This window comes from Plectropomus leopardus, chromosome 7 (genome assembly GCF_026936395.1).
Source record: "Plectropomus leopardus strain MGB_pleo_1.0 chromosome 7, ASM2693639v1, whole genome shotgun sequence".
NCBI classification, from domain to species: Eukaryota; Metazoa; Chordata; class Actinopteri; order Perciformes; family Serranidae; genus Plectropomus; species Plectropomus leopardus.
Genome location: NC_142182.1, coordinates 17746950 through 17774398, shown reverse-complemented (window position 1 = coordinate 17774398; position 27449 = coordinate 17746950). Strand labels below are relative to the sequence as shown.

At 39.8% G+C, this 27449-nt stretch overlaps 2 protein-coding genes across 2 annotated transcripts in view; both read left to right on the top strand.

Annotated features, from left to right (window-relative positions):
• kcng4a (potassium voltage-gated channel, subfamily G, member 4a) overlaps positions 1-1771 on the top strand; it is a 29364-nt gene extending 27593 nt beyond the window's left edge. The window contains exon 4 of the mRNA XM_088080112.1: positions 74-1771. Coding sequence (XP_087936238.1) covers positions 74-949 — 876 coding nt within the window. The 3' untranslated portion in view covers positions 950-1771. The remainder of the gene's footprint in view (positions 1-73) is intronic.
• Positions 1545-27309, top strand: LOC121950158 (monocarboxylate transporter 2). Its single transcript, XM_088079446.1, is given in 10 exon segments — positions 1545-1576; positions 2073-2205; positions 21891-22026; positions 22115-22194; positions 22388-22394; positions 23314-23505; positions 23508-23722; positions 23965-24035; positions 24037-24147; positions 27150-27309. Coding segments are annotated over 10 exon segments (1137 nt in total).
• The last annotated feature ends 140 nt before the right edge of the window (positions 27310-27449 follow it).

Genomic DNA, 27449 nt, shown 5'->3' with positions numbered 1-27449 from the left:
GCTCCTCTCATCCTCAATCTCTCTCGCTCTCTCTTTCTCCCCCATCCCCCCTCGCCTTCCTTCTTTACCTCAGGGTGAGTGCTCCTCCAAGTGCTACAACATGTTCATCATAGAGACCGTGTGTGTGGCCTGGTTCTCCCTGGAGTTCATCCTGCGGTTCATTCAGGCCCGCAGCAAGCTGGACTTCCTCCGTGGGCCACTCAACATCATTGACGCCATGGCCATTCTTCCCTACTACGTCTCCTTGGTGGTGACGGAGGAGGACCCTTCCCTGGAGCATGAAAGGCCAGGAGGTAAGGGCTACTTGGACAAGCTGGGCCTGGTGTTGAGGATTCTGCGGGCACTCAGGATTCTCTACGTGATGCGGCTGGCTCGTCACTCTCTAGGCCTGCAGACGCTGGGGCTGACGGTGAGGCGCAGCACCCGTGAGTTTGGCCTCCTCTTGCTTTTTCTCTGTGTGGCCGTCACCCTCTTCTCCCCACTGGTACACCTGGCAGAGAGTGAGCTCACAGGCACCCATGACTTCAGCAGCATCCCCGCCTCCTACTGGTGGGCAATCATCTCCATGACGACCGTGGGCTATGGCGACATGGTGCCCAGGTCCATCCCAGGACAGGTTGTAGCACTGAGCAGCATCCTCAGTGGGATACTCATCATGGCCTTCCCTGCTACCTCCATCTTCCACATGTTCTCCCGCTCCTACCAAGAGCTCAAGATGGAGCATGACCGGTTGTTCAAAGAGGAGTGCGCAGCTGCTGCAGCTGCTGCTGCCGCCACTGGGGAGCTGCAGGAGGCGGGAGGTGAAGGAAGGGGGGAGAACTCGCCGTCTGGGCTGGGAATACGTCTAGACAAGGATAGTGTGCACTCACTGGAGTCTCTTGCTCTGTTAGGGAAAGGTGGTGAAGCTGCTGGAAATAACAACCACAGCCTGCCAGCAGCAGCTTTCTGAACACTGACTGACTCAATCCTAAACTTCAAAAAGATATGAGTCCACTAATCTTTGTGTTACATATAAATGACTCCAAAGACCTCACCTCCCATTAGGCTGTGAAGATATCTGTGTTGCATTGGATTAACAGAGATTAACAGACATTTTTTGCTATTTGGTATGCTAATAAGAAGAACAAGTGAGCACATAAACTGCAAAAAACTGAAAGACTTTAAACCCTTTAAATTTGACGGTCCAGTTAATCTGACCAGAAAGACTCTGCAGCAATATTTATAACCAGTTGCTCCCATAAACATGCAATATTCAATCCAAAGTTGCTTTTCCTTCCACTGTGAAAATACTTAAAAGCTCAACTGCAATTCTTTAGTTATACTACTTTTCAATATGTTGCCTACAGTATGACCTGAAAATATGTCTCATACTGAACACTTTTCTGTCATGAGTTTAAGGAAGTGCTCCTCTTGGTTTATTTTTAAGAAGCTTGAAGCCATGTTCTGAGAAGAAATGTAAACAAACTGATAGTTTGGCCCATATATGATATATATCCATCTGTATCTCTCTCATGTATGTCTGTATGTTTGGACTCAAAGCGATGATGGTTTCTCCATTCTCTACAGGGAACTCCAGGTGAACTTTGTGGAAAATATTGCAGAAGTTATGATCCAAATTTTCTAAATCTGATGACGAGGACATGAAGGGATGGAGAGAAAGAAGGAGTGTTCGTGTCAGAGAGAGAGGGTGTGTGAGTGAGAGAGAAAGAGCGCTAACAACCATGACGTGTACTTTGCAATGCTCCCAATAAAAGCTCTCCTAGTAATCTGAGCGAAATCCATTTTCTGGGCTGCAGTTTTTTTGGATTGTTCTGGGTATGACGGTCTAATCTCCTTGGCTAGCCTGGGATGCTCAATCAGAGTCCTGCCACTGAACATTTCTGAAAGACGAAGAAACAGAAACAGCTGTCCGAGCCAAACACACAGATAAGTATTCTGTGCACAGCGATTCAGTGACAATCCCCTTCTTACATCACCTCCTTGTTTTCATATGCACAGTTACACCACACTGGTATGGTGCCAGGTCTGTCTAATTCTAATAATGGAAGTTCTGCTTAACGTTACATCTTCAGGTTTAGGATTAACCGATCTGCTCATCCTCTCTATCCTGGGGTGGCCTCCAAAATAGCTGGGGTCATCCGCGTGGTCAGCCGCTTGGGGTTCAAGAAGGATGTGGTAGCACGCAGGGACATGCCAGATGTGGATGTAATCTAGATTAAAGTTGGGATTAAAAGCCCCACAGGCAAACGGGTTGCTCCCTGAAACTAAACTTTATCCAGTTGAATTTGATTTTTTCCCCAGAATCACAGGGATTCCAGTGCAATCGCTTTTGGCGTATTGTGCTGTCTCTTTCCCATATGGCATCCCATTTCACAAGCTATAGCTCTAGTGAGATTTATAGGTTCAGTGGAATTTGTAACTGTAGCACCCACAGTAGCATATGGTCCACAGTATATCAGTCTAAATGAGAAAATCCAACTTTGCATGATGAGATATAGATAGATTAAACAGACTAAGGCTATTATCCATCTGTATACCCAATAGTTTAAGAGACATCAATATCGTAAGTAAATGAATGATATTTCACAGCACTGATCATAACTCACATGGATCATAACTCTAAAAACAGTTACAGGCATAATTTGTCCTCATAGGTGTAATAAAGATGCACATTGGGTAATAAATGTGTTTTTAGCTGTTCAGATGGTTGAATGGGCCTCAGAAAAGTTTACTGATTAATCCCCACATTAAAAAAAGGTCAGTCACAAGTCATCATACTGATGTAAAAGGAAGTGAACTCTATGTACAAAGCACCCTTTTCTTGTCATTCACTGAACAGGCACAAACACAACATGCCATTTTTAGAACTCCATCAAGGACATCTGCTTTTTCATAGAAATATTTTAAAGGCAACTATCTTAGCTTAGTTTTTTCTGTCTGAAAGCAGATGAAAGCAGCTTGTCTGTCTGTTGAATGTTCAAAAATGTTCCTCTGAAGCTTCTGAAGCACAATGCATTCACTTAAGAAATTGGATATACTGCCACACAGTCGTATACCTCCATGCAACAGTCAAGTTGCACTTACAGTTTACATCCATGTCTGTGAAAACATGGATGCTTCACAAACATCTTTCGCCTGGCAGTTTCAAGATGGGCACCCAAGGTTCTTGAGTTATGGCATAAAACATGCATTCTCAAAAATTAGACAAACGCAAGGTCACAGTAACCTTGACCGTTGAGCACCAAATTCTAATCAGCTCATTGTTGAATCCAAGTAAGGGTTTGTGTAAAATTTTAAGATTTAAAAATGTAAAATTCCCTCGAGTTCATCTTGAGATATCACTTTTACAAGAATGAGGTGAATGCAAGCTCACCCTGACCTTATCCTTTAACCACAAAAATCGAATCACGTCATCCTTGAGTCCACATGAACATTTGTACCAAATTTGAGGAAATTCCCTTAAGGTGTTCTTGAGTTATCACAACCACAAGAATGAGACAATCGCAAGGTCACCCTGACCTTGAACTTAATCAGTTTATCCTAGTCTACTTGAACATATATGCCAAATTTGAAAAAAAAAATCCCTAAAGTTTCTATTGAGATAATGCATTCAAAAGAATGAGACAGACAAGGTCACAAGGACCTTGACCTTTGACGACCAAAATCTAATCAGCTCATCATTGAGTCCAAGTAAATGTCTGTGTCAAATTTGAACAAATTCCCTCGAGGCCTTGGCAACATGATTACAGCCTTGCAAAATACTTAAGTTGTGCAAAAATTACTAGCTCATTATGACACGGGAACGCACGAACATTTAGAATTGACAAAAAAAGGTCACAAGAATCTCATTTCATTGCTCATCATTGCAAAGCAACCATTTCTCAATGTACAAAATACAGAGTAACTCAGTACAACTTTTCCTATATATTGTACACCACAAATTCTAAGTAAACAACACATATTCTGCGGCAATAAAGCAACAAAAATGTTCTTTTAAGGGATTTAGCTTTCAGCCACTGAAATATACTCTATTTCTGTTTCTGTCAATCAGATAAGAATCAAATTCCTAGCACATATCTAATATTTCTGTCACCTCATCCAACATCACATGTGAATTTATAGACTGCCATGATCAAACTTGTGCACCAAAAATGGAAAATAATTCCCGTATTTTTACCTGTTGCAAAGGTTGCATATGCCATTTTAGTCACAAAATTTCCCTCCATGCAACATTTCTCTTTTTTCAAAAGACAATTTATTCATTATAACGTAAGTCAAAGGGTGGATGACAGTTACAGTTTATTCCTTTCCACAAAAACCCTCATTATATTAATGCTTGATAATGACACATTAATTGGCTTTCCTCACACTGCAGCCACTGGAAATAAATTGAGTGTTTTTACGGCACTTGTTCAGTCTCTTGTTGCTCTTTCCAAACAAATGGGGCTGATATCAGCAATGAAGCTATTAAGCCACATCACTGGATTTAAGTGGCAAAAATTGCTTCCCAGATTACAAAAACACTTAAAGACCAACACGAGGAGCAGCAACTGATGTTAACAGTACACAATGTTTTGCACTTTTCAGTGAAATTAGGATAATTTACGTCTATTTTAGGGAATATTTGTGGTCATATATAATAAGCTTTTACATAATTTATTTTGCCCTGGTACTCGCACTGATTTTCTTCTGTACAGTATTTTACACACAAATACGCACACACACACACACACACACACACACACACACACACACACACACACACACACACACACACACACACACACCCACAGGCAGGTAAAGCACAGGCTGTTTCTTGGGATCTCATTGGAATGGATCTCTTGTCTTGTCCTTCGTTCAGCCTTCCCTCTGGATCTTGTTTGCAAGCTCATCATACACAATGTTGCTGCCGAAGACATCAGCACTTCCCCACTGAACACACATCGTCACGGCTCAGTTTCACCCTATAACCATAATAAAGCTTCTTTATGGAATCAGTACAGTTTTCTTATTCTTTATCTTTGTTTTGCTGTCTTTCCTACTTCTTAAAGTTTTGTTTTTCTGATTTCATATCTTTCCTGCTTCTCTTTGTCTTACACCCCTTTTGCACTGCCTGTTCATGGGGAGAATGTTTTATGTCTGTCACCCACTGCCAGGAAGAAGAACAGCTGAAAATGTCTGCAAATTGGGAAAATGATAAGGCCTGGGGGGCTCCTTACCTCCAAGAGGAGGATAGTTCAGCTGCAATACAAGAGGACTTAGAATGATTGCTATTTCTATGTTATATATATTATTGTTTAGAAAATGCTGCTAATACATCACATTAGCTGACGCCAATGTGTTAGCTTAAACATCACACCTGTCACGCCTCTTTTGTTTCCGCAATGCCAGCATGCTGTCTAAAATTACACTCTGGGGTGTTTTGAGTAAAAAATGCAGAGGCTACATAGGGAAGGGACCTCGGAGTGGCCCTATAGCATGATAACTGTAAACACGGCTTCTCCCTCAAATCAAGCCCTTAAAGTAACTGACATGACTACTCAGCTGTAGTATGACGAAACCATTAGTCAGAAAGTCAATAAGGCAATATCTAATTTATTTAAGAAGTTAAAGCGTGTAAACTAACCTTTAAAAGTTTTTAAAGGCATTTCTCTCCATCTTCAACATACACACAGAGAGATGCTCTCTTACACACACCTACTCAAACTGCAGAATGAGGTTTTAGTGGGAGTATTTCTTGCTCATTGAGAGTCTAAAGGTTAAAGGGGTGACTGCGTGCATTCATTGTTCCCATAATGTGGGAGTTGAGAAGCCCTTTGAGATTCTAACTGTGATTAAGAAAGCTGTGCAGATAAACCTGCAAATGTGTGTCTCCTGCTGCTGGTAAGTATGGATGTTGGTGTGGAGGGCTGTTGTAGAAGAGAGCAATTTGATGGAGTAAGGTGCTAATGGAGACTCAGCAGACTCGCCAGATGGATCGACTGTCATGTGTGTCATCTGCCTCCCTCTTAGCTGTGTGACGTTAAGAAAAAAAAATCCTGGCAAACACTTATTATAAAAACAGAAAAAGAAAAGACATGATGGTATTCACAAATGATCGTTCTCTCTTGCACTGCACGCCTCTCTGATTCCATAGTAAACCATCCAGCTGGGGGCAACATTTTTAAGAGTGACTAAGTGACTCAGTTCTGTGGTCTTACATTTTAAAAATGAGTTAAATATTAATGAAATTTTCATCTTCGAGGATTCCTGGGGCCACAGAAGTACTGAGTAGAATGTAAGTCAGAGATTTTATACAGTGTTTGTGTTCATTAGAAATAATCAGCAATATTAGAGTAGACAATGCAAAAAATTCTTGAAAATGTCCTGCAAAATTTGGCCTTTTACAAGAAAATCACCCACTTCTGGGAGCCATTTTTCATCAAGTATTAGTAAATAAGATTTTTTTTTTTTCATTGGTCCAATATAAATGCAGAGAGGGTTGTAAAAGTAGTGGGAGATGTTGAGAAATGTCAAACTGGTGTCTACCTTGCTGACAGTTGATGAGAAGATTTATATTGCTTTTATTTGTGCAGCACCCCTCAAAATACAGCGTGTTAAGGGAGGTTTAGGGGTGCTGATGGACCAACACGTTCTCCTCCCAAATTGTCACATATTGCCACTTTGCAGTGGACTTCCAAATCTACATAATATGTTCTAGGTATCCTTCTGCATCAGTTATTTATGTTCTGGGATGCCGCTACTGTAATGTCAACACAAGCACATGATAGGATTACACTGCTTGTGGTTATGTTTAGGCAACAAAAGTACATGGCAACTGAAGTCTGGATGTCAACAAACAGGTGCCCTCGTGCTCCTCATATTATGTTGTCCCCAGCAGTGATTTTAACTGACGCTGTCCTGCCATGTATCATGCACATGCAGCATGTTCTGTCCGGCTGTGTTCTCAAGTGACATAGCCTATTTGCATATTAACGTGCCATGCAGATGCATCAGGTGGCTTTTGGCGTCAGGATCTCACGCCAAAAATATTGATGCAGCAACAGTATTTGATGATTTTGGATGCCGCTGCATCCAGACTCTTAATTCTAAGTTGAGCTAACCAGTAGCTTTTACATTACAAATACGACAGTGTAATCAGTCATATCATATCACTCACATGAAGAATAAACATATATGCATATGTCCCCAATAACAAACTTCCTTAAAATTGTTAGTGAACTGATGCTGTAGAGTCAGGGCAGATTTTTGTCTGGTTTTACACTTTCGATTCCCACCACTACACCACTACACTATACCACTCCAAATCCCAGAAAGACATGAAAAGCAGCCGGTAGGAAAAAATGGAGAAAGACTATTTGAAATTCATAGCCAGCTTTACTTTCATCCTATATTTATATACTGATGACGGTGCAGCAGCTACAGTTAAGTGCTGCGGGGTCGTCTGAGCTTAGGGGTGTTTTGCAAGAAGTGCAGTAATTTTCATAGTGTAGCCACGACTCGACTTTCAATGTTCTTCATCCGTTAATTGACAAGGGCTTAATAAAGGAGGAAGCGAGAGAGAGCGTGTGTGTGTGTATGTATGTACAGTATGTGTGTGAAGGGACAGGTGAAGAGTGCAGCCCTTATGGTAGGTACGTGTAGATCCTATAGAATGCTTTTTACCAGTTTACATAACTGTATTAGTGCTTTCTGAGAAAAAAAGACTTTCCAACGATGCAAGGATAAAAAAAAATGCAGCAGGCTGTGTTCAGTTTTGCTTGTGTATTCTATAGTTGCATTGTGATTTATAATTCAGCATACTGTCTGGTGATTGCTTTCAACATTTTCTTGCCTTTTTTGCTGGTTATATAAATATTAGAAAGCAACTGGTGTTGTATTGAATAAATGAATTAGACCCTGACAAATAGATGCCATTTTTATCAGTAGCTCTTACTGTATGCTGCAACAATTTGGTGATATACATGTAAGCTTGTAAAACATATGGGGGATTACTTAAAGCTGGGGTAAGTAGAGTAATTTTGGTGTTGTTTAGAAGAAATAGGCAAGGGGGGTTAGGGTTTGCCTTTTCTGTCTACCCCTGCTTTAAGTGCAAACACACATTTATATCCAGGAGGTTTACAGAACCAATCCCATTAAATCAAAGTCAAAGTGATTCTAGCTCAAATATCATGGGGTGACACTGAGATTGCATGTGTATTTACAAATCAAACAATTTGACTTTTACTGAAACTATGAACACTGGTCTTGTATTGAATAAATGAATTAGACCTCATGTTCACAGATGACATTTTCATCAGCGGCTCTTGCTGTATGTTGCAACTTACAGTACATTCGGCTGAAAGTTGCTTTTGTGAAAGCAAAGAACATTCTCTCTTTATGTCACATACATTATGCTTCGTCCTTCTTTTCTGGTTAATGAAAGAAAATGTATCACAAATTTCATTTTTGTCACTATTAAAACTTCCATCATAAATGAGGAAATAGAAGATGAAAAATTACCGGGAGGAAGGTTGCCTGGGGCACCAAATTTGCAAAGTCTGGCACTGTCTTCTTTGTCATCAGTCTGCGTTTGATCCCTGCTGTTTGCGTCAGTGTGGATGCACACCACAAGATTTTAGATGAGTCATGGATCCAATTAAACCACACAGACACAGAACATCAGGCTATAGAGACCCCTATAGTGGTCGTATCCCACCATCTAGATGGAGGGACCATGGCTCAGACTGCAAATGCAGAATTTAATCATCTGAGAGAGTCACCGAGAAGCCCCACAGTGTCTTCTCCTTCTAATTTGAAGGAGTGAAATAAGAAGAGAATATGTGCTGCCAACACTGTCGGGACACTAGAGGCAATTTATTGAATAACATAAAATGTGTATGTCGATGAAAAGGGAAAGAAAAGTTGTTTTGCTGGATTTCTTTCTGGTATGAAATGTGGAAGTTAGTTTAGCAGAGCGCAGGGAAAACATCAAGAGATTGTGGGGGTTTGATATGAATGTAAAACTACTAAAAAACAGAATACCTTTTGGGGTGACAGAAATGAGTAGAGACAGACAGACAGCAAGTGGTAAGATATCAAAGACAGAAAGGGGGCAGATGGAGGGGAAGAGAGTCTCTTTATCTGCCTTCTTAGCTGAGGTCGAGTGCATTTTCAGCTTCATAATGAGCTGGACTATATGTGCTTGGACTCTGAATTAGCCTTTTATGTGGTGTCAACTTCCCTCTGATGCACTCCTCTTTTGAAAAAGAAAGCCTTTAGCACAGGAGTTGCATAGACAGTAAACACTCTGAGATACACACAGAAACCAACTTAAGCTCAGCAGGAGGACTGCTCAACAGCTATGATGCTTGTAATGAAAACAAAAGTCCTTCCTACAGAAGGCTGTTCACGCTGAATCACTATTCCAGAGCCGTATGCAACAAGGTTAGCTTCTGTTATGAATGATGACTACCAAAGACTACCTCAGTGGGAGAAACAACACTGCTGGAAACAAGGGAGATGCAAATTATATTGGAGGAATTTAATGGTGTGAAAACCCTGCCTGGACTGGAGTTGCTGCAGTTTCTGAGGCAACATGCTGATCAATGTTGTGCCACGTATGCTTTTGTGTTTGGCCAGGTCATATTCTTATTGTCTTAACCTAGGGGTTTGTACGCAGTTTGGCAAAAAAGCCTTTATGTATGCAGCTCCATATATGTGGAATCTTCTGCTGAAGGATTTAAAGCTGCACTTATGTTTCAAAGCACTATTGCAGGACTTTTGTATGCCTTTTACATGCCATGAGGTGGATCTTAACTTGTCTTTTAGTTGTTTTTTTGTTTTTTTTTATGGTTATGGTTATGGTTTTTATATTTTTCTTACTTGTACCAACTTCATTTTGTGTTTTGTGTTTGTTTTGGAATTGCATATTTCGATATTGATTTTTTTGTTCTATGTTGTTTGTAACTTAAGTTGCTGCTTGTCTTGACCAGGACACTCTTGAAAAAGAGATTCTTCATCTTTAATATCGCTTTCTGGTTAAATAAAGGCCAAAAAAAATCTTGCCTACTTGAGATTCTCTTGATTATCGATTATCGTTATTGGATAGATAAATAATCTCTGTCTTTAGTAGAATATACCCTGGCGTGTGTGCTGGCCATGTATTATAATCACCATTTTCACATTTGACAGTTTCCATTAATACTGTACTTTCAGGAGACAAAACAAAGCCACAGTTTTCCTCAAATCGAAGTCAAACTGTGGCAGGTCATTGAAGGCTGAATGAGAAATCCATCCTGTTTTACAACATGTGATTTGTTTCTTGACCCAAAACACAGATTGCATAACTTTCTCCTTGTTTCATAGATATTTGATGAACATTGTTGGAGGGTGCCTGAGGCACAGGATTTTTATTTCCAATGATTGCTTCTTTGTAGGCTGCGCACATGAGAAGAATAAAGAGCTTGAACTTAAATATACTGTTTAGCAGGCTTGTAGCTCACATAGTCCTTTTAGTCCTGGAACCCTGCTCGACTTGACTGGACAGTCTGTGTACAACAACAGGAGCCAATCAGCTCCTTTCAGTGGTTAATTGGTTTATTGTCCTGTGTAGTCTTTGCATTAGTTCACCCCAGAGGAACTATATTTTGAGACAAAAGTGGCCTTTCTGTATGTGAGCTTATGTGCCAGCCCAGTCGCCAGAATACATATTAGCATTGTAAATTTTTCCAAACCACAGATGTGTTACATTTGTATTTTTCATATGTGGCACACAGTGATGTGTGGGTCATGCTTTTTTACAACCCACCTCCACCCCACCAGGCCCACCAGCATGTTAATCAGTAACATGAAACTGACCCATCAATGGTAACATTCTAGTAGCTGATGGCTCTATTGTATGTCATTTCCAGTAAATACCACAAAAAAAAAACATGTTTTCTGTTGATTAATTACAACGTAGGAAGGCAGCATGTACTCACCCATCTTTAAAGTTGTTACGTGTTAAATATGATCTCGAGTGGACAGCTGATGGTTCGTTTACATTAGTGCACAGCTGTTAGGTTCAGCGGTTAACATGATGTAACAGAACTGCATAATTAACGGATTCAGTGTTGACAGAGAGATGCTTACTTGCTCTAAGGACATAGTGTTGGACCTTCATATTTTCAGGGGGAAATATTTTTTACAGATATTATGACTGTTTAGATTTAAATATACAAGACTTTAACAGATGGATACAGAAAGCCAGAGACAGTGCTGTGGTTAACATGTGGTTAAGTTAAAGCACAAAAATCATGTGGTTAGGTTTGGGAAAAGATCTGGGTTTGGCTTTAAATACCCAGTTTGGTCACTACAAAGACATGTGGAAGTGTCCTGCAGTCTCATTAAAAAGTACCCATTTTTGTTTTTTGTGATTTGCAGAAACACACATTTTCAACATTTAGATCTGGCAACTGGGCTGATGACAAGTGTTTTAAAATGTGTAACTTGACTTGCTAGACTAGATGGCAAAAAACAGCTGAGCAGAAAGTGTAAGTAGGAGATGAACTGACCTGCAACTTGAAACATATTGGTTCTCATCGTAACTTGGCATTAATATGTGCAGTGTTTGCAGCCTTATTGTTTTTTTTTCCTTAGTGTGAGAACTTCATATAGTTGTGTGAGAATTTGAAAAAGTTGTGGATCTCAAGTTCATACTCACATATAGCTTCTTTTTTTTAATAGTCAATAAACACAGATTTGGTTTCGGTATCTTACAAATGAATCTGATGTTTCATGACCCTCTTAATTACTTTCCCCTTATGTCCTCTTTTTTCCTTTCTCTCAGTTCCCTTTCATGCATCATTTATCACATCTTCCTCAATATTATACTCTTGGCAAACTGATGCTATACACTCCCATACACTGAAAAAGTTCTGATATAGAACAACAAATGCAGTGCTATCAAGCCCTAAAGAAAAACCAGTATCCTGAAATGATCAACACTGAGGTGATACCTGTCAGATGTAGCATATCTTGCTGTTGATTTTTTAAAATAAACATTACACCAGATAATTTTCCAACATCATCTTTGTTTAACACTAAAAATGGGGGATGCTAAAAAAAAAACCTCAAAGGAGCTATACCCTTGTGCATCTTTATTTTCAAAAGAAATGCTCCAACTGTAGCTGATCCCACTCATTAAGCCCAAGCTCTTCCTACCTTTTGTATCTACCTGTACACACATTTCCTAGAAGCAAGCTCCTGACTCAACACACCTTTCACCTGGAGACCACATCAATAGGTGAAATGAACCACTTCCATATTCAGTTTCAGCTGTGCATGCTGCACATTTGACACATCCAAACAACAAAAATGTCCATACATGTCATGTTAAATCCTTTTTCCTCACACATGGGGACTCATATATGCAAAATATTACATACTGTAGATCTGTTCACCTAAAAATTTACAATCATTTGAAATGTTTGGCCTTGGGATTAAATAAATTGGATATAATGTCAATGAGTGATATTAGGAAGTGCTATTAAGTAGAATTTGCATCTTTTGGACGGAGCCAGGCAAGCTGTTTCTCCCTGCTTCCAATCTTTATGCTTAGATATATGACCATCTGGCTCTAGCTTCATATTTCGTGTGCACTAATAAATATGTTGTATCTTTTCTGTTTAACCAGAAGACACAGAAAGAGAATTTTAAAAATGTGTGGTTTTAGAGGGCAGTGTCTGGGAGCAGCTGTTTCCTCCCTGCTTCCAGTCTTTATGCTAAACTAAGCTAATTATCCCCTGGCTCCAGCTCACATTTAAAGGTTTCATGTTCAATGCTTGAATGCATATGTAGTATACAACTAGAATGATGGTGATCATGACGTTTCTGATATGAATATTCTCAGACTGACATACCTCCCATTTGATCCTCGCTGGTAAAGATTTTTAACCAGCCCACACATTCGTGGAAACACTACTGATTAAAGTTTTTTTTTTTAGCTAGTGCAAGAAAAGGTTTCACATGACCGGTGGATGGTCTGCATGCAATTGGCGAGTTGGCTGCATCCCCTCTGCATCAGCAACACTGCCATCTGGGTAAGCCCACACACACCTGTGCTTTCTGGGAGTGTGCCACAGAGAGGCAAGCAAAGGCTGAAGCAGAGGTGGAGGGCCGGAGACAGGATGCCGAGCTGCAAAAGACGGGTCATGCCCTAAGAGACTGTGCATCAATTTATCTTTTTATAGTTGAAAACAGATCATAAAACCACTGTAAAAAGACACTTTTAAATGCATCGATTGGCAATGAAGTATTTAGGGGCTAAGAAAGACATATGAAAAGAGGTAAAAAAAAAATGGAAGGCAGAAAAAATTATGGAAATATGATGCAATGCAATATAAGCATTCCCACTAAACCCCCCTTACTCAAACAGTACATTTAATGCCTTTGGATAAGTAGGTTAAGGAGGAGAAACATGCTTATTACTGGGAAAATGGATGTCACACAGTAATGCATTTTGTCTGTATCATTTTTACAAACGTAGCTGGGGGAGAAGAGGAGGAGGGGTTAGCAACACACCTGTTCCCTCACCAGTTGGGCACAATAGGGCCTGATCCATGGATTAATGGTTATCCACATCAAAAAGGTCAAATGTATTTCCCCCGGGGCTTGCAGCAAGTCTTGGCTGTTTGCTTGTGTCTGCAGAATTTCTGACAAGGCTGTCAGCCATCCTGCGGAGAAACCCCGCTTCTACACAACTCTGCTCCATTCATTCAGCAGAATAATTCACAGTCAGCTAAAAAACAAAACCAACCACCAAACATTCTTGGTGAGAAAAGTGTGGAGATGGATGAAAAGGATATCTGCAAGCTACAGAAATGTGCAGATGTGGAGTGTGTGCTGCAGCACTGGAGCAGTAGTGTGTAGGTTGGTGTGAGTGAGGGTGCGTACATGCTTTGGTTTTTAAGCAGGATTGAATCCTAAATGACTATTGACTAAGCCGTTTTACGAAGACAGAGTGGAGAAGGTGCCAGGGGCCAGTTTTACAGAACCTGACTAGCGTAAAAATTAGCTCCCAAAAACATCTTTAAACTTTCCTCAGCCCAGAGCCAGCTGTGGGGAGTTTACGACCTCGCAGTTCATCTAATTAAATCATCAGAGACCAATCAATCTGTCATGTTGCATATATGAATATGTATTACAGCCACAAAAACATTTTTCTTGTCGTTTCTTGGGAGCTATAAGGACAGAGTCATCATATGTCCATTTGTTACCAGATTTAAAAAAAAAACGAACGCACCAAAAGTGACTGAAATCACTACGAACCAAATCCCTGATGAGCCATGTGTGCATTTGTGCATTTGTGCGTGCATGCGTGCGTGCGTGCGTGTATGCGCGCGTGTGTGTGTGTTTGTGTGGCATGCCTCCAGCTTAGTTTGAGACAAGACTAATCTTTTATCGTAGACAAATACACAGACATGAGCAGCAGTGATTTTACAGACTTTTGGCTCCACCACTAATAAGTGAGCCATCCAGTCGATGCCAGAAGACTCCCTCCCTATTCGATTACCACTGCTTTGTTCCTCTACAGTGACCTTGGCTCACCTAAAACAATCAACAACAGTGTCTGATTGCATCACACACACAAACACCCCAACTGGCTTGTTAGCTTTTACAGCAATTACTGTCAGTGGTACATGTGTGAATGGCTTCCGGGAGATGTTCAGGGTGCATCTGTAAGAGATGTTTTGAGATCTTTTCTAACACTGCTGTTCTGGGTTTTTTTTTTATTTATTAGTTTATTTGACAAGGACAATGCAGTGAACATAGTAGCAAGTTCAAAAACCATTTACCAATGTGTTGCATATAAGGCTTCTAGGTAAGGCTAATTTGCAACCCCTGTCCCTGATTGGGCTTTTCTAACTAATCACAAAACATAACATCTTAAATTTGTATTTGTGCTGGTCCACAAATACATCTTGTTGTAAACACAAATCTTACCCACAGTAGCTCATGTCTGCACAACAAGAAGCCAGTGTTTGTTCAGTTTGGTGGTGATTTGTTGTGAAGGAAAGCCAACTATTTAGATTTTTTTTCTTTAATTGGAAAATCAGGGCTCTAAGCCACACTTTGAGCCTCCAATTAGGAGGTGTAATAAAATCAGCACTTGATAACTAAGAATACACAGCCATGTGTATGCAATCCATCCAAAAGTTATGAGATCTTCCAGTGTTGGATAAACCCTCCGGCATTACCATCCCTAGACGGTACAGCTAGCATTGGTGAAAAAGAAGCCGTTTACACCATGGATGTGTTAAGAAAACCTGGATACAACAGGGAGGTGGAGTCCTGTTAATTCCAAAGAGAGTTGCTCATTAGCACATGAAGCAAAAAACACTCTATTTCCACAGGTTCAAAGTATTCAGATCTTCAGCATTGTGAGGCCCATAGAGCATCCACACTGTGCCTGAGTGAGTTACTCCCACCAGAGGACTGGCTGATTTAGCATTTCACGTTTCACTAGTTTAAATGGTGATCAAATAATATAATCTTTCGGCTCTTTTAGACTTTTCAAATGTTACTGGACTGAATGGATCAGATCTCGATGATAAAATGAGTAATTTCGGGAATTAGCATCCATTGATGGTGTAATTCCACTTTTGTCCGCTGTGTAAAATTTGCTTCACAGCCTGGTGCACTTCCTGGGGGCTTGGTTTACAGAGAAGAACCAACAAGAAGACCTGTTCCCTCCACACACACAAGTAAACAGAGGAAGATGGCTGTCAACAGACTCAAATAGTTTCCCTTCAAAGACATGAAGTAAACTGTATTTCAGAGTTGTTGCATCACTTACTTGCTGAACTGCTGAAGTTTTCAAAATTTCAAAACATGGAATAAACAACAACAAAGGTTTAGTCAGCAGTGTTTCCTCAGAAATTTGCGGAAATAGCTGGTATTTGTCTTTTTTAGAATTAGAAAAACTTGAAAATGGAGGCAATGCTGCCCCTGTGGTTGTGCAACATGAACCTGATAAAAAATTAATGATCTCGGGTAAGACCAGCACTGTGTTGCTTTTTCTTCACATGCTGTAGGGTTACTATGGACAGCCCTTGCATGTACAAAGAGCTGAGACTGTGTATAAAAGACAGACAGAATGTGTAACATGATTTCATAAGGACTTGTTTGGTGACACAGGGGAACCTGAACAGACAAACAAGTCCCTGCTCCAGCAACAATTCACACATGAAGGCAGATACAGTGAAACAAGTGAAGAAGGCAAACAAAAAGACATCAGAGGCATCAGACATCCTCTTTTGGAAACACAGTTAATAACACTACCTTCTGTGCCCACTGTGTCAGGCCTTTCCAGCACATATTTATTATTCAGAGGGTGTTCCTCTCCATCTATACCACTGCTCTACTCTCCCTAGTCATCCCCACCATAGATTCATAATTTATCACCCGTACCTATAAATGTTTAATTGTTTTAGAACACCCGTTGGGGATGTATAATTCAATGATCTGTACACTAAAAGAGAGCTTTTTTTCCATGAAAGTAAAATTACAGAAGATCCTCCGGAAAAGGCTGGCAAAAATCTCCTCATGATATAATGTACCACAAAACCGTCCTGGAGATCTAGCCTTTTCTAAAATATTGTCTGGGTGTTGGACAGACGCAGAGGAAGAGGACTGATTCTTTTATTCCACCCCCCCTTCCCTCTGTCTTTCTGTCTGTCAGTCAGTCTTAGCTCTAATATCCAAGCAGAGCTGTGTCACAGTGACCTTCAGCAGAATACAGAGCCAAACTTAACTTTCAAGCTAATAGTCTGAGTCATCCAACAATGACATTCACAAGTAGAAATAGAAAATTGCACAAAATGGAATATAATGTCTTGATATTGGTTGTTTGTATTGTATGACAGTGTACTGTGGTAGTGATAAATTAGTATGGAAATACAACAAAATGTCAAAAATAGAGCATTAAGGGTTTTGTATGCAACTTTCAGAAAATCCTTGTCATTATTGACAGTCTCTGAGGCTGTTAAGTGAACTGCAGTCAGCATCCTGTTGCTCACACTCACACTCCATAGATGCAAACAAACACCTCAGCTTGGCCAAAACAGCAACGTGGCATTTGCCATCACCCGCATTATGAGCCATGACAAAACACAGAGACACGCACTTTCAAAGTTAAAGGTGTACAAGTTCATTAATTAACACAAGACATTTTCAAAAGCATAGTTCAGTGTGATCAGTGTGTCAGTGGAGAGACACACAAGTGACTTGACTTTTAGTGTGAGTGATGAATGTAAGGTGTTGTAGAGTGTAAACTGAAACTATTAGCAGGGCCACAGCCAACCAAACAAGAACATGGTGCCAGATGAGGAAAGAGAGAGAACTGATGCACCAGCAAGGTCTTAAATGGGCTGAGAGACTGGCCAGGTGTTCCCAGTCACACCTATTACCTGACTCTGAAGCTGCGGAAATGGACTGCGGTTGAAGCAGCTCGAATTCAGCTGGCAAAAGTGCTACGTAAAGGTCTGTCTCTGAGCAGCCAGTGCAAAATGTATATCACAGAAACATGATGCATGATTCTGTTGTAAATGCTGGTTCTTTGTTGACGTTAGCAGACTGCATTTCTTAGCTCCTGTCACACAAGCCCACCAAAAGACACCTTTCGCATTCACATGATACACCGCTGGATGGCGTCAGGTTGAAATACTGCCACAAAGGGCGTAATAAAGGAAGCGCAAGTGCGCCTACAGGGTGAGCAATATGGGACAAACCCTGGACTTTCATGCAGGAGTCCGGTGTTTGCTTCCCATTTTAATATGATGGGTTTTTTCCTACACCTTACCAAGTGCCTCCTTTCCCTTATTCTAGCCATCCCTAGCAGCATGTGTGTTTGCGGATGTCAAAGCGTTGATTTCCATGTGCTTGTGTTGTCTAAACATAACCACATGCTGTGTCATCCCACCTGGAACATAAAAAGCAGATGCAAAGGGATTTCTAGAGTGTAGTATGTAGACCTGGAAGTCCACTGCACAGCGGCAATATGTGACGACTTTGGATGACAACGTGTTGGTTGTACACCAGCCGCCAGGAAAGCTGCTCAATCTTGCTTCTAAATTTTCTCTATGGCCACTGATGGTTTTTTAGCGAAAAAAAATCCTAGAAAGCATTTTTCCCATAGACCTCCTTTGTGAAAGAGATGCCTGTAGAACTGTTAACAGGACACCTCGAACTGCAAACCAGTCAAGTCAGTTATGACTCTCTCTATTATGTATTTTTGCTTCATGGTGGTTTAATATTTGTAAAACTTACCACAAGCTGAAAAGCAGATGAAAATTTGTTACATCATCACAGGCTTAAGTCTACATGGCAAACAAGAACTTCCAGGCAGGACCAGCGGGAGAAACACTACTGTGCATTCAGTGGGATACCCAGGAAGTAAAGCCAGAAGATAGAAATTTTTTTGACATATTTGCCATACGAGCATTTCCAATGAACTAAATTGCCGCCATCTTTTCATTTGGTATCTAGTTATTATTATACATCTAGGTAAGGCACTTGTAAGCATGCCTAAATATCATATCCTTTTTCTTGCAAAATTTGTCCTGTGTCCTTTACATAAAAGTCATTTCACAGACTGTTATGGGCAATTGAGGAGATCAGGAACGCTCCCTGTTCAATTCTGATGATTCAGTGATTCTTTCAAAGTGATCCTTTCACCCATTGGCCATAAAACAAAAGAGAGAGAATTTAAAAATTTACATACAGAACCTTTAAATATGCAAAAGCAGGTCAATGTTGTCAGTTTTGGTTTAGTGTTGTGCTGGCAGTTCCAGAGGACCTAATATGATCAATAGACCATAAATAATAATTTGTTGCCCTATTAAAGCGAGACCAAAAATGTCTTTGACACTGTCTACTGACTAAGAAGCCTGCAGAAAGTTGGCCCAAACAACAGTGCACTTGGCTTTGTTAAGATGCTTGTCCCCAGTAACGATCTGACACACCCCAAGCCTTGGTACTGTGCCTCCTTAGTGAACTGTAAACCCTGTTAAGAGGCAGCTCATAGACTAAATTAATAGTTTGCAAAAGTTTATTGGCAGGCTGTACCAAAGAGAGGCATTTAAAGGTAATTTATGAGGCATTTGTCAGAGCTGTTTGTGAGACAATGAAGCCATCTGACTGCAAAAAGTCTTGTCACATTTCAGATAATGTTCGTCTTTCACTGTTTGTTAATGAGAAAGTCAGTAGTAAACAGTCATGAATCCAAGCACACCAATGCACCACAATGTGAATATACTCAAAATGCATTTTTTTGCCAAATCTTGAAGTTCAATATCTCAAAACAGGAACTTTTCTTTCCTTTTTCAACTATATACTCTGAGCACGTAGCTGGTTTTGCTTTTGTTTGAGACACTTCCGGACACACAGATGATTATTTAACCTGGAACATGCTTTCTCTGCCTCTGCTGTGTGATTGACACGATCATAACTGCTGCACGCATTGTTGTTAGGTTATGAAAACACACAAAGCCTCGAGAGCTGGCCTGCAGCATGATGGCTTCGCTTTCACAACAACAGGGTACGGAGGAAATGTGATTTTACATTATGTCTGTGAAGTGTAAATTGTAATGTGAATTCTGTCACCGTTCAACTTGGCTTGTATTGTGAGCTTTTGGGGGCATGATCCAGATTTCGGTGGGTAATCTCCATAATTAGATTCCTTTAAAATCCTTTAATCAGGTTCTTATGCAGTCTAGAAAGCTGCATTATTATTATTATTATTATTATTAGTGTTATGTATTTGTTATTATGTATTTTTCATCAGTCAAAATCGTGTCATGCATGATAACTCTGATCTGCTCGCACTGACTGTGGTTTAAGGAGGTGACAAACAGATTACGATGGCAAACGTTTTTATATTTCCTTCTTTTTCTTTAAATCACTTTTGTGATTGTGTAACTGGAAATGCTCTTAAAAAAAATTACAAGGTAAAGAATAACATGAATCCAACCCTCTAAACGTAGGCACTACGGTTGCACGTGCAGTCTGAAAAGAAATACATCATTAGAGGCAATGCTTTACACTGAATGTGTTTCTTATGAATGAAGTTACATCACCATCGTCAAACAAAATCAAGTAGCTCTTGCACTATGCAGGGAAATGATAAGTATCTTTATTCATGTAGTAGTTTATTGCTTAAGTGGGATGAGTTCCAATCGTGACTAAGCCGTGGAAATGCATGTAATTGTAGACATACATAAGCATTTGTCACATGTGGGGGAGATAAAGCAAGACTTAAGACATAATTGTGATAAAAGCGGAGGCTGAGTAATAAATGTACTGATTATCCTTATTTGTGTCCATATAAGCTACTGTATCTTGTCGAAGATCAAAATGCTTAGTTTTATTTTTGATTAGTTAGAGTAACTCTAACCTGACATTATATGCACACCACTGATTATCAATTATAAACATACTAGTTTTCGCAGTTTTGCCTTACAAAAATTTTTCTGAAAAATCTCTGCACACCTGAATGTGTGACAGGTGCGTCGTAGGAGGTGCAATGTCGAAAACAAGAGAAGAACTCCCACACACTGTCTGCTGAAATATTTATTCAATTACACCTGATGACAGTCAGACAGACAGAAACATTGTTGCCGTAATCAAGTAAATACTTCAGTAGTGAGACAGTGTGCAGTTTGATTTTAAGCACTACAAGAATATACAGAATAGATGACTAAACTCACAATGGCCAAACAAAAATGGCCAACAATACACAAGAAGAGCTATTGATACCACAGCAGTGTAACAAGCACCATTAGTCCAAATACATTAACTACACTGCTACTTTAAAAGCAGAAAAAAATATCACCAAGGCGGCCAACACATAAGATGATCTCGACAGCAGCTAAAGTTTACAAACTCAGATATAAAAGCAGAAAGAGAGCCCAAATAGTTTTGCACACTACGAACTGCATTTTCAGAGCTTTTATAACTGATTTTAAAAGTTTCTTGGTGAATGTAAAAGTCAATGCTGGACAATCCACCACGAGCATTTTAGCATTTTCTAGACCCTGCTTGCATTGGTCACACATCATTGTGGGTGTTTTTGATTTAGCCTGCTTGCCACACAGTGTTCTAGTTTAATCATCACTATAGATTTATTTTGTTTGTGCTGAGGTGTCATAATGATAACATAAACCATTATCAATAATGACATCAAACTCCAGCAGTGTCTTACCCACCTCAGCTGCTGACTCAGCAGGTTTCCTTTATTCTATTTTCACACAGTTTATCAGGACTTCTGTGCCATTCTGTAACAGATGTGTCTTGGAATGAAGAATAATAAATAAAAAATTCTACAGTACAAGTAGCAGTAGTACAAGTACTCTGTGCTTATAACAAAGGAATGTACTGTGTACAGGACATCATACTGTTTTATATCTCCCTACTCTTTTTGACCTTGATGCCAAATCTTCTTTTTTTAGATGGCTCTACACAGACTTCTTGAGGTTCTGACCACCAGGTGGCTCTCCTACATCTTAAAAGACGGTTCAACACCAGCTTCCAGATACTTTCTTGTGCTGCACAAATTGTACGCGGCTAATAGGAAAATACAATGAGATTGCTTTTTGATTTTTAAAATGAGCATGTGAGTGAAGTAAATTATCTGCTGCAAACTTAAAGACTTTTAAACATCTTAAATCTTCTGTGGTTTAACTTTACTTATATTTATCAGGTATACTTATGTTTCAGGGCAATATCTTCATCGATACATCTTGAAAATAAGACTTCTTATACCAGCTGTGAGATGCAAACACACTGGTATGTTACTGTAACAAGTAGATCAGTTATATTTGAGTAGGATTATATATGAATGTCCTTTGTGTCCCTCTTTCTGTCCCATTTAGCATCTGCTAAATGGTTGTTACAGCCATTGCTCTGTGGTGATAATGCGTGGATTGACATGCAGTGTAGGAAGAGTAGTATTTGGGCCTTTTGCTTGTAACCTGATTGAACACTATTTATCAGTGGGGTTCCACTGGGGTCAGTGGTTTGATGCAAACACACACATACACCACAGGCTCAAGAACATACGCACATAACATGATATTCACTGGTATTCTTGCTGCAGGTTTTGGCTATGCAATGACATGGACCCCCACAATGACCATGCTGGGCTTGTACTTTGAGAAAAGGCACCCATTGACAAATGCTTAAGGGATGAATGTTTACAACTTTACAATAAGGGTCACAAGCACAATTAATAAATTGTTAATTACAGTTAAGCAGTGCTTATTCAGCATCAGTATTTGTTTATGAGCCATCAGTGCAAACTACATCGCTGTTCGTCTTGGCACTGCTATTTGTTCTGTTTACCATTATATTTGCACTGTTTTGCTATTAGGGAATGTGTACATTATGTGGGGACAATAGGGTACTGTTTGTGTGATATGTGTGCTGAATGTGCATTGCACATCTTGTATTTTAAATGGACTGATCAGGAGTAGCACTCAAAATTTCATTGTATCATGTAAAATGACAATAAAGCTTTCTATTCTATTTCTACTCTATGAAGTGTTACTTAAGGAATCGATTTTTCATAATAACGGTCACAAGCAGCATGAATAAATGGTTTATTATAGTCAGGTGATGCTTTTTAGCATCCTTATGCATTAATGAAGTGTTACTTAATGGATGAATGTTTAATGTTATTTTGTGATTGTTGCTGTTGATATACGAATATATAACATATGAAATGCCGCCTTAATTGACATGACACAGTCATGACCTACACCATTAGTAAATGACTACTTTACACATTAGTTAACTTTATTAATAGCTAGGTAATGGTTCGCCATTATTTGATACCATTAAATTTGTCCTTATTATTGTTCATGTGAATAAACTATTAACTACTGTATGAAATAGCACATTCATTAACATGAATACCACTAGTAAATGATTACTTGACATGTCAGTTAACTGTCAGTTAATGGTTGATCGTACATTAACTAATGTTAATTAACGTGTCCTTGTTATGGTGTTACTTTAAATCAACTATTCGGTAATGTATGACTTACCACCTTAATTTATGTTAATTAATGTGCACTTGTTATTGTTGTTGCTGTTAGACTGTTTATATACTATTAAACAATGTATGAATTAACACCTTAATTAACATGAACATCATTAGTTAATGATTACCTGGCACAGTAGTTAACTGTTAGTTAATGGTTATAACAGCATTTACTGATGCTAAATTATGTATCCTTATTGTAAAGTGTTACCCCTATGGGTTTGTGGGATGTTGCAGGGGCCCCTAAAAACCAGCAGAGGAGGAAGTCTTCCCCCTGAAATTGCTACCAAAAGACGACTCGAGAGGATGCAAACCAAGTTGCCTTGAGGAACTGAGAATATATGAGGGGTCTGAACAGGAAGTAATTAAGGCATGTCTTCAAGACCCTGAAAAGATACCTAAACAAAAAAAACTTAAAAGGATGAACTACTCTCACTACGTGGATTACTAATTGCCAATGCTCAATTCATGGTCTACTAGATGTTTGAGGTGTTTGCTGCACTGTGTTTCTTTGCCCCCCTCTGTTCCAAATGCTTACAGTATGGGATTCAGGAGTAACAGCCAGCTGCACTCATGTCCATCTCTGCAGTGCTGGACCTGTTTGGAGGAGTGTTCTTTAGCTGCCTGGCAAACTTGTGGCTGACCACCTGACTGGTGGGCACAGTACGTTTAAAACATTATGAAAATGATCTGATAGCAAAGGTATGGCCAAGCTTTGGTAAACCATGCAGCATACATGTGATTTTTTAAAAGAATCCATCTTTTCATCTGATTCTTGGCAAGAAAGCACATGAGAATATTCCTGTAAAGAAGCAATGTCCCACCTACATGAAAAGTGTACAGAGGCGACTGTAGGTGTTACTGCTGATGCATATGTCTGTCTCCTGTGTCTCTGTTCCTCCCAGGTGCAGCAGCTGACAGCTACAGTGATTTTGCTGGGTACTGTGTTACTCCTCTGCCCCTTGGCCTCCTCATTCCCTCCTCATCACTATGCTGACTGAATTTGTGGATGTCGACAGGCTCATAGGAGCGCTTGGGTTCTATATGGTCATACACAGTAGGGGAGGCCGGCTTGGACCACCCATTGCTGGAGAGTGAGGAAGATGCTTTGATAGGTAACTGTATGTGCATGTGCTATCTGTGCATATCAAAGAGAAATCAAAGAGAAATTGATTTCAGCTTTGTGCTGTTGCTGTAAGATTCCCTGTGATCCGTTTCACCATGCTTACTGGCTGCAAGCTAGAAATAAACAAGAAGCTTACCAGAATAGAATAGAATTGTACTTCATTGTATGTTAACATTTCTGTTAGCTTTGGGAAAAACTCAAATCATTAACTCAAGGTTACAGCGCCTGTCATTTCCCTGGGCCTATTCTTCCGACACATTAAATCTCACACAAAGGATGTGCTTATACACCATTCTGCATTGTAACACAGCCCAGTGAGCCTATTCAACCAAAATGAGATCTTTACACCTTCATGACATGCAGCATCACCCTTCAATTAATCAGGAATTTTGTTGTTCAGTCCATCCCACAGGAGCAGAGGTTTTTATTCAGAGAGCAACTGTGCAAAAATTATAATATCATGATACTTTATGGTTGTGTTAATTTCACAGCTGATTGCTTCTCAAAGATCTTTTTTTTTTCTCCTCTAAATGGAGTTTCTTCCCCACTGGCTCCATTCTGTTACTGGTGACAGTTGTCCAAATTCATACACTATGTCCTACAGACCATGAGAACAACTGTAATTGAGAAATGAAATAACAAAGGAGGAGATCACCAAAACATCTAAAAGAGGATTTATTTTTCCTCAGACTTGTTCAAAGCACACTGTAACTATTAGCTCTGTTTTGGTGTCTACCAACCAATGAGGGAAATATCTGTCTCTTCAGCTGGTAAATGCTCAACTAGGGTGACTGCCTTTAGGTTATGGGCATAGACTTAATAAAAAACAATGGACGTAGTCACCATGATGTCAGCCACTGGTTTGTGGATTAACATTTAACCCCAGACTTTCATGTGGGAGTTCAGTGTTCGCTTACTGTCTGACTGTGATAGTTTTTTCTACACCTTACCATGTGCCTCTTTTGCCTTATCCTAACCATCCCTGACTTTGTTGCCTAATCCTTACCATCTGTGCCAGCATGTGCATTTGTTAACGCCCTGGCGTTGGTTGCCTGAACATAACCATGTGTAGTGTAATCCCACCAAGTGCTTGTGTTGACATTACGGTAGCAGCATCCCAGAACATTAGTAGCAGATGCATGAGGATAGCAAGAGCATAACAGGCACAGAAGTCCACTGCAAAGTGGCGATATGTGATGACTTAGGATGAGAGCGTGTTAGTGAAGCAAAACAATGAGCTGAAGACACTTAATACTCAGGAGAGCTGAAAGGAACTGAAGTATCAAGTGAGAATTCTCTGTGGGTTCATTATCATATACTAAGAATGACCACTTCCACATAGTCATGTAATCCAATAAAAATGAACTGTAGCAGTTTTAAATTATGGGAAGATACATAAAACATGAAATTATTATGAACATCTCTTATATGGTGTTTTGCATGTCACATGTTTCTCTCAGTATAAAAATCTTTCTTGTCTGCATTAATGAGCATTTCCTACTTCGTAATTAGTCTACATTTAGTAAGGAAAATTGATTAAGGATAGCAACTCATTCCCATCCACCCCTTTCAAAAATAAATTGAAATATATTTACATATAGATTTGTGGCTGGAAAGCTTCTCAAATGAGTCAGCTACTTTTGCAATCTGTTTGCAGTTATCTTCATTAATTTATTGCATTGTGAGAAATAAAAGATACTTAAGAGGCTATTAAACTGAAATGCCCCTGGCTTGTTTTCCAGTCCTCTCTCTCTCTGCACACCAACACATACCTCAGCACCACCACCCACAGCGCTGTCCTAAAAACAAGTGAGCATTTGAACCCGATTACTGAGGTTACCCCATTTTCACACACAACTCTAAACAATAGCTGTAAATACAGCCTGAAAAACACCCAGCTTGACTTTGGCACCCAGACACTGCCACCCCTGCCAAAAAGTGTCCTGCCTCCGAGCACAGCCAGCAGTAAATCAGCTGGGGAAAGCTCTCCAACAGAGTGTGTGTGTGTGTGTGTGTGTGTGTGTGTGTGTGTGTGTGTGTGTGTGCGTGCGTGCGTGCGTGCGCGTGTGTGTGTGTGTGTGTGTGTGGCAGGGGGTGTAATTGTACTTTTGATTCATTCGATGGAATTTAAGGATTTTCTGGAGGGGTTTAAGTGTAGCAAAAACAGCAAATGAGAGTGATTTGAGTTGTTAAAGTGCAACAAGCTGCGTTTATTTCACTGCAGGATTTATCAAAAAACTTGTACTTTCCATTTTGCCCAGAATATATTTTCAATTATAAAATAAGTTTGCCCATTTTACCTGCCTGATGTATAAGAAAGTGCTAGACCATAAAATAAATACTTCTTATTACCTTGCTCAGTCCTTTGAATTTAGATTCTTCATTTTCACTTCAGTATCTCCATAATCGCTGGTTAACAAGTTCCTAAAAACCTCTCAATATGAGTTAAAGCAACAGTCCCACAGGTAAATGTTACATATAAGATAATGCTTAAAGCTGAAACTGACCTCAAATAAGGTAAAAGAGCTAACTGAGGTGAAGGTAGTGTCCTATTTATAACTTAACATGGTCCCATTGACACAGAGGCTATTTCTCACTTATTTACTGTAACCATCAGTACTTAGAGCACTTTGAAGACCAGAGAGTTGATGGATGTTTAGGATTCATCAAAGTGGTCTAATTATGTTCCCTTTTCAGGACTAAGGCGCTCACAGTACCGCCTTAAGATAAAATGAATCTAGTCACAATCCTCTCCTCCTTATCTCTGCCTCAGTCTTTTGCCTCGTTCACAACTATCTGCCATTAAGTGAAGCCAAACTGATACCATAATTGGCTTGCTGCTGTGTTTTGGCCAGCATGGGTGCATTCCAGTCAGGAATGAATGTTGACATTAGAGTAAAATATTATGATTAAAAAATACGACTGTGTCAAAGCTGCAAATCAGTCATACACACTTTTCCCTGTAGGATTCTTCATAGAAAAGATGAATGATTACAGGATAGGTTTCCTTATGGCAGGAGTGGCTCTCATCGCCTCTGCTCTGCTCCTGCTTCTTCTTTATCAAATGAACCGCAGGGGTCAGGGGTCAGGGGTCAACTACCAAAAACCACAATATACATATTGACAGGATGGAACCATTTGTCAGAGATGAAGCCAAACAGCTGGGCATGATATGATTGAGGAAAAAAAATGTCTCTGTTGCTGATAGATGATGAGTTTCAAATCTGGATCTCAAGATCACAGTCAAGTGTCTTTACAGTCATA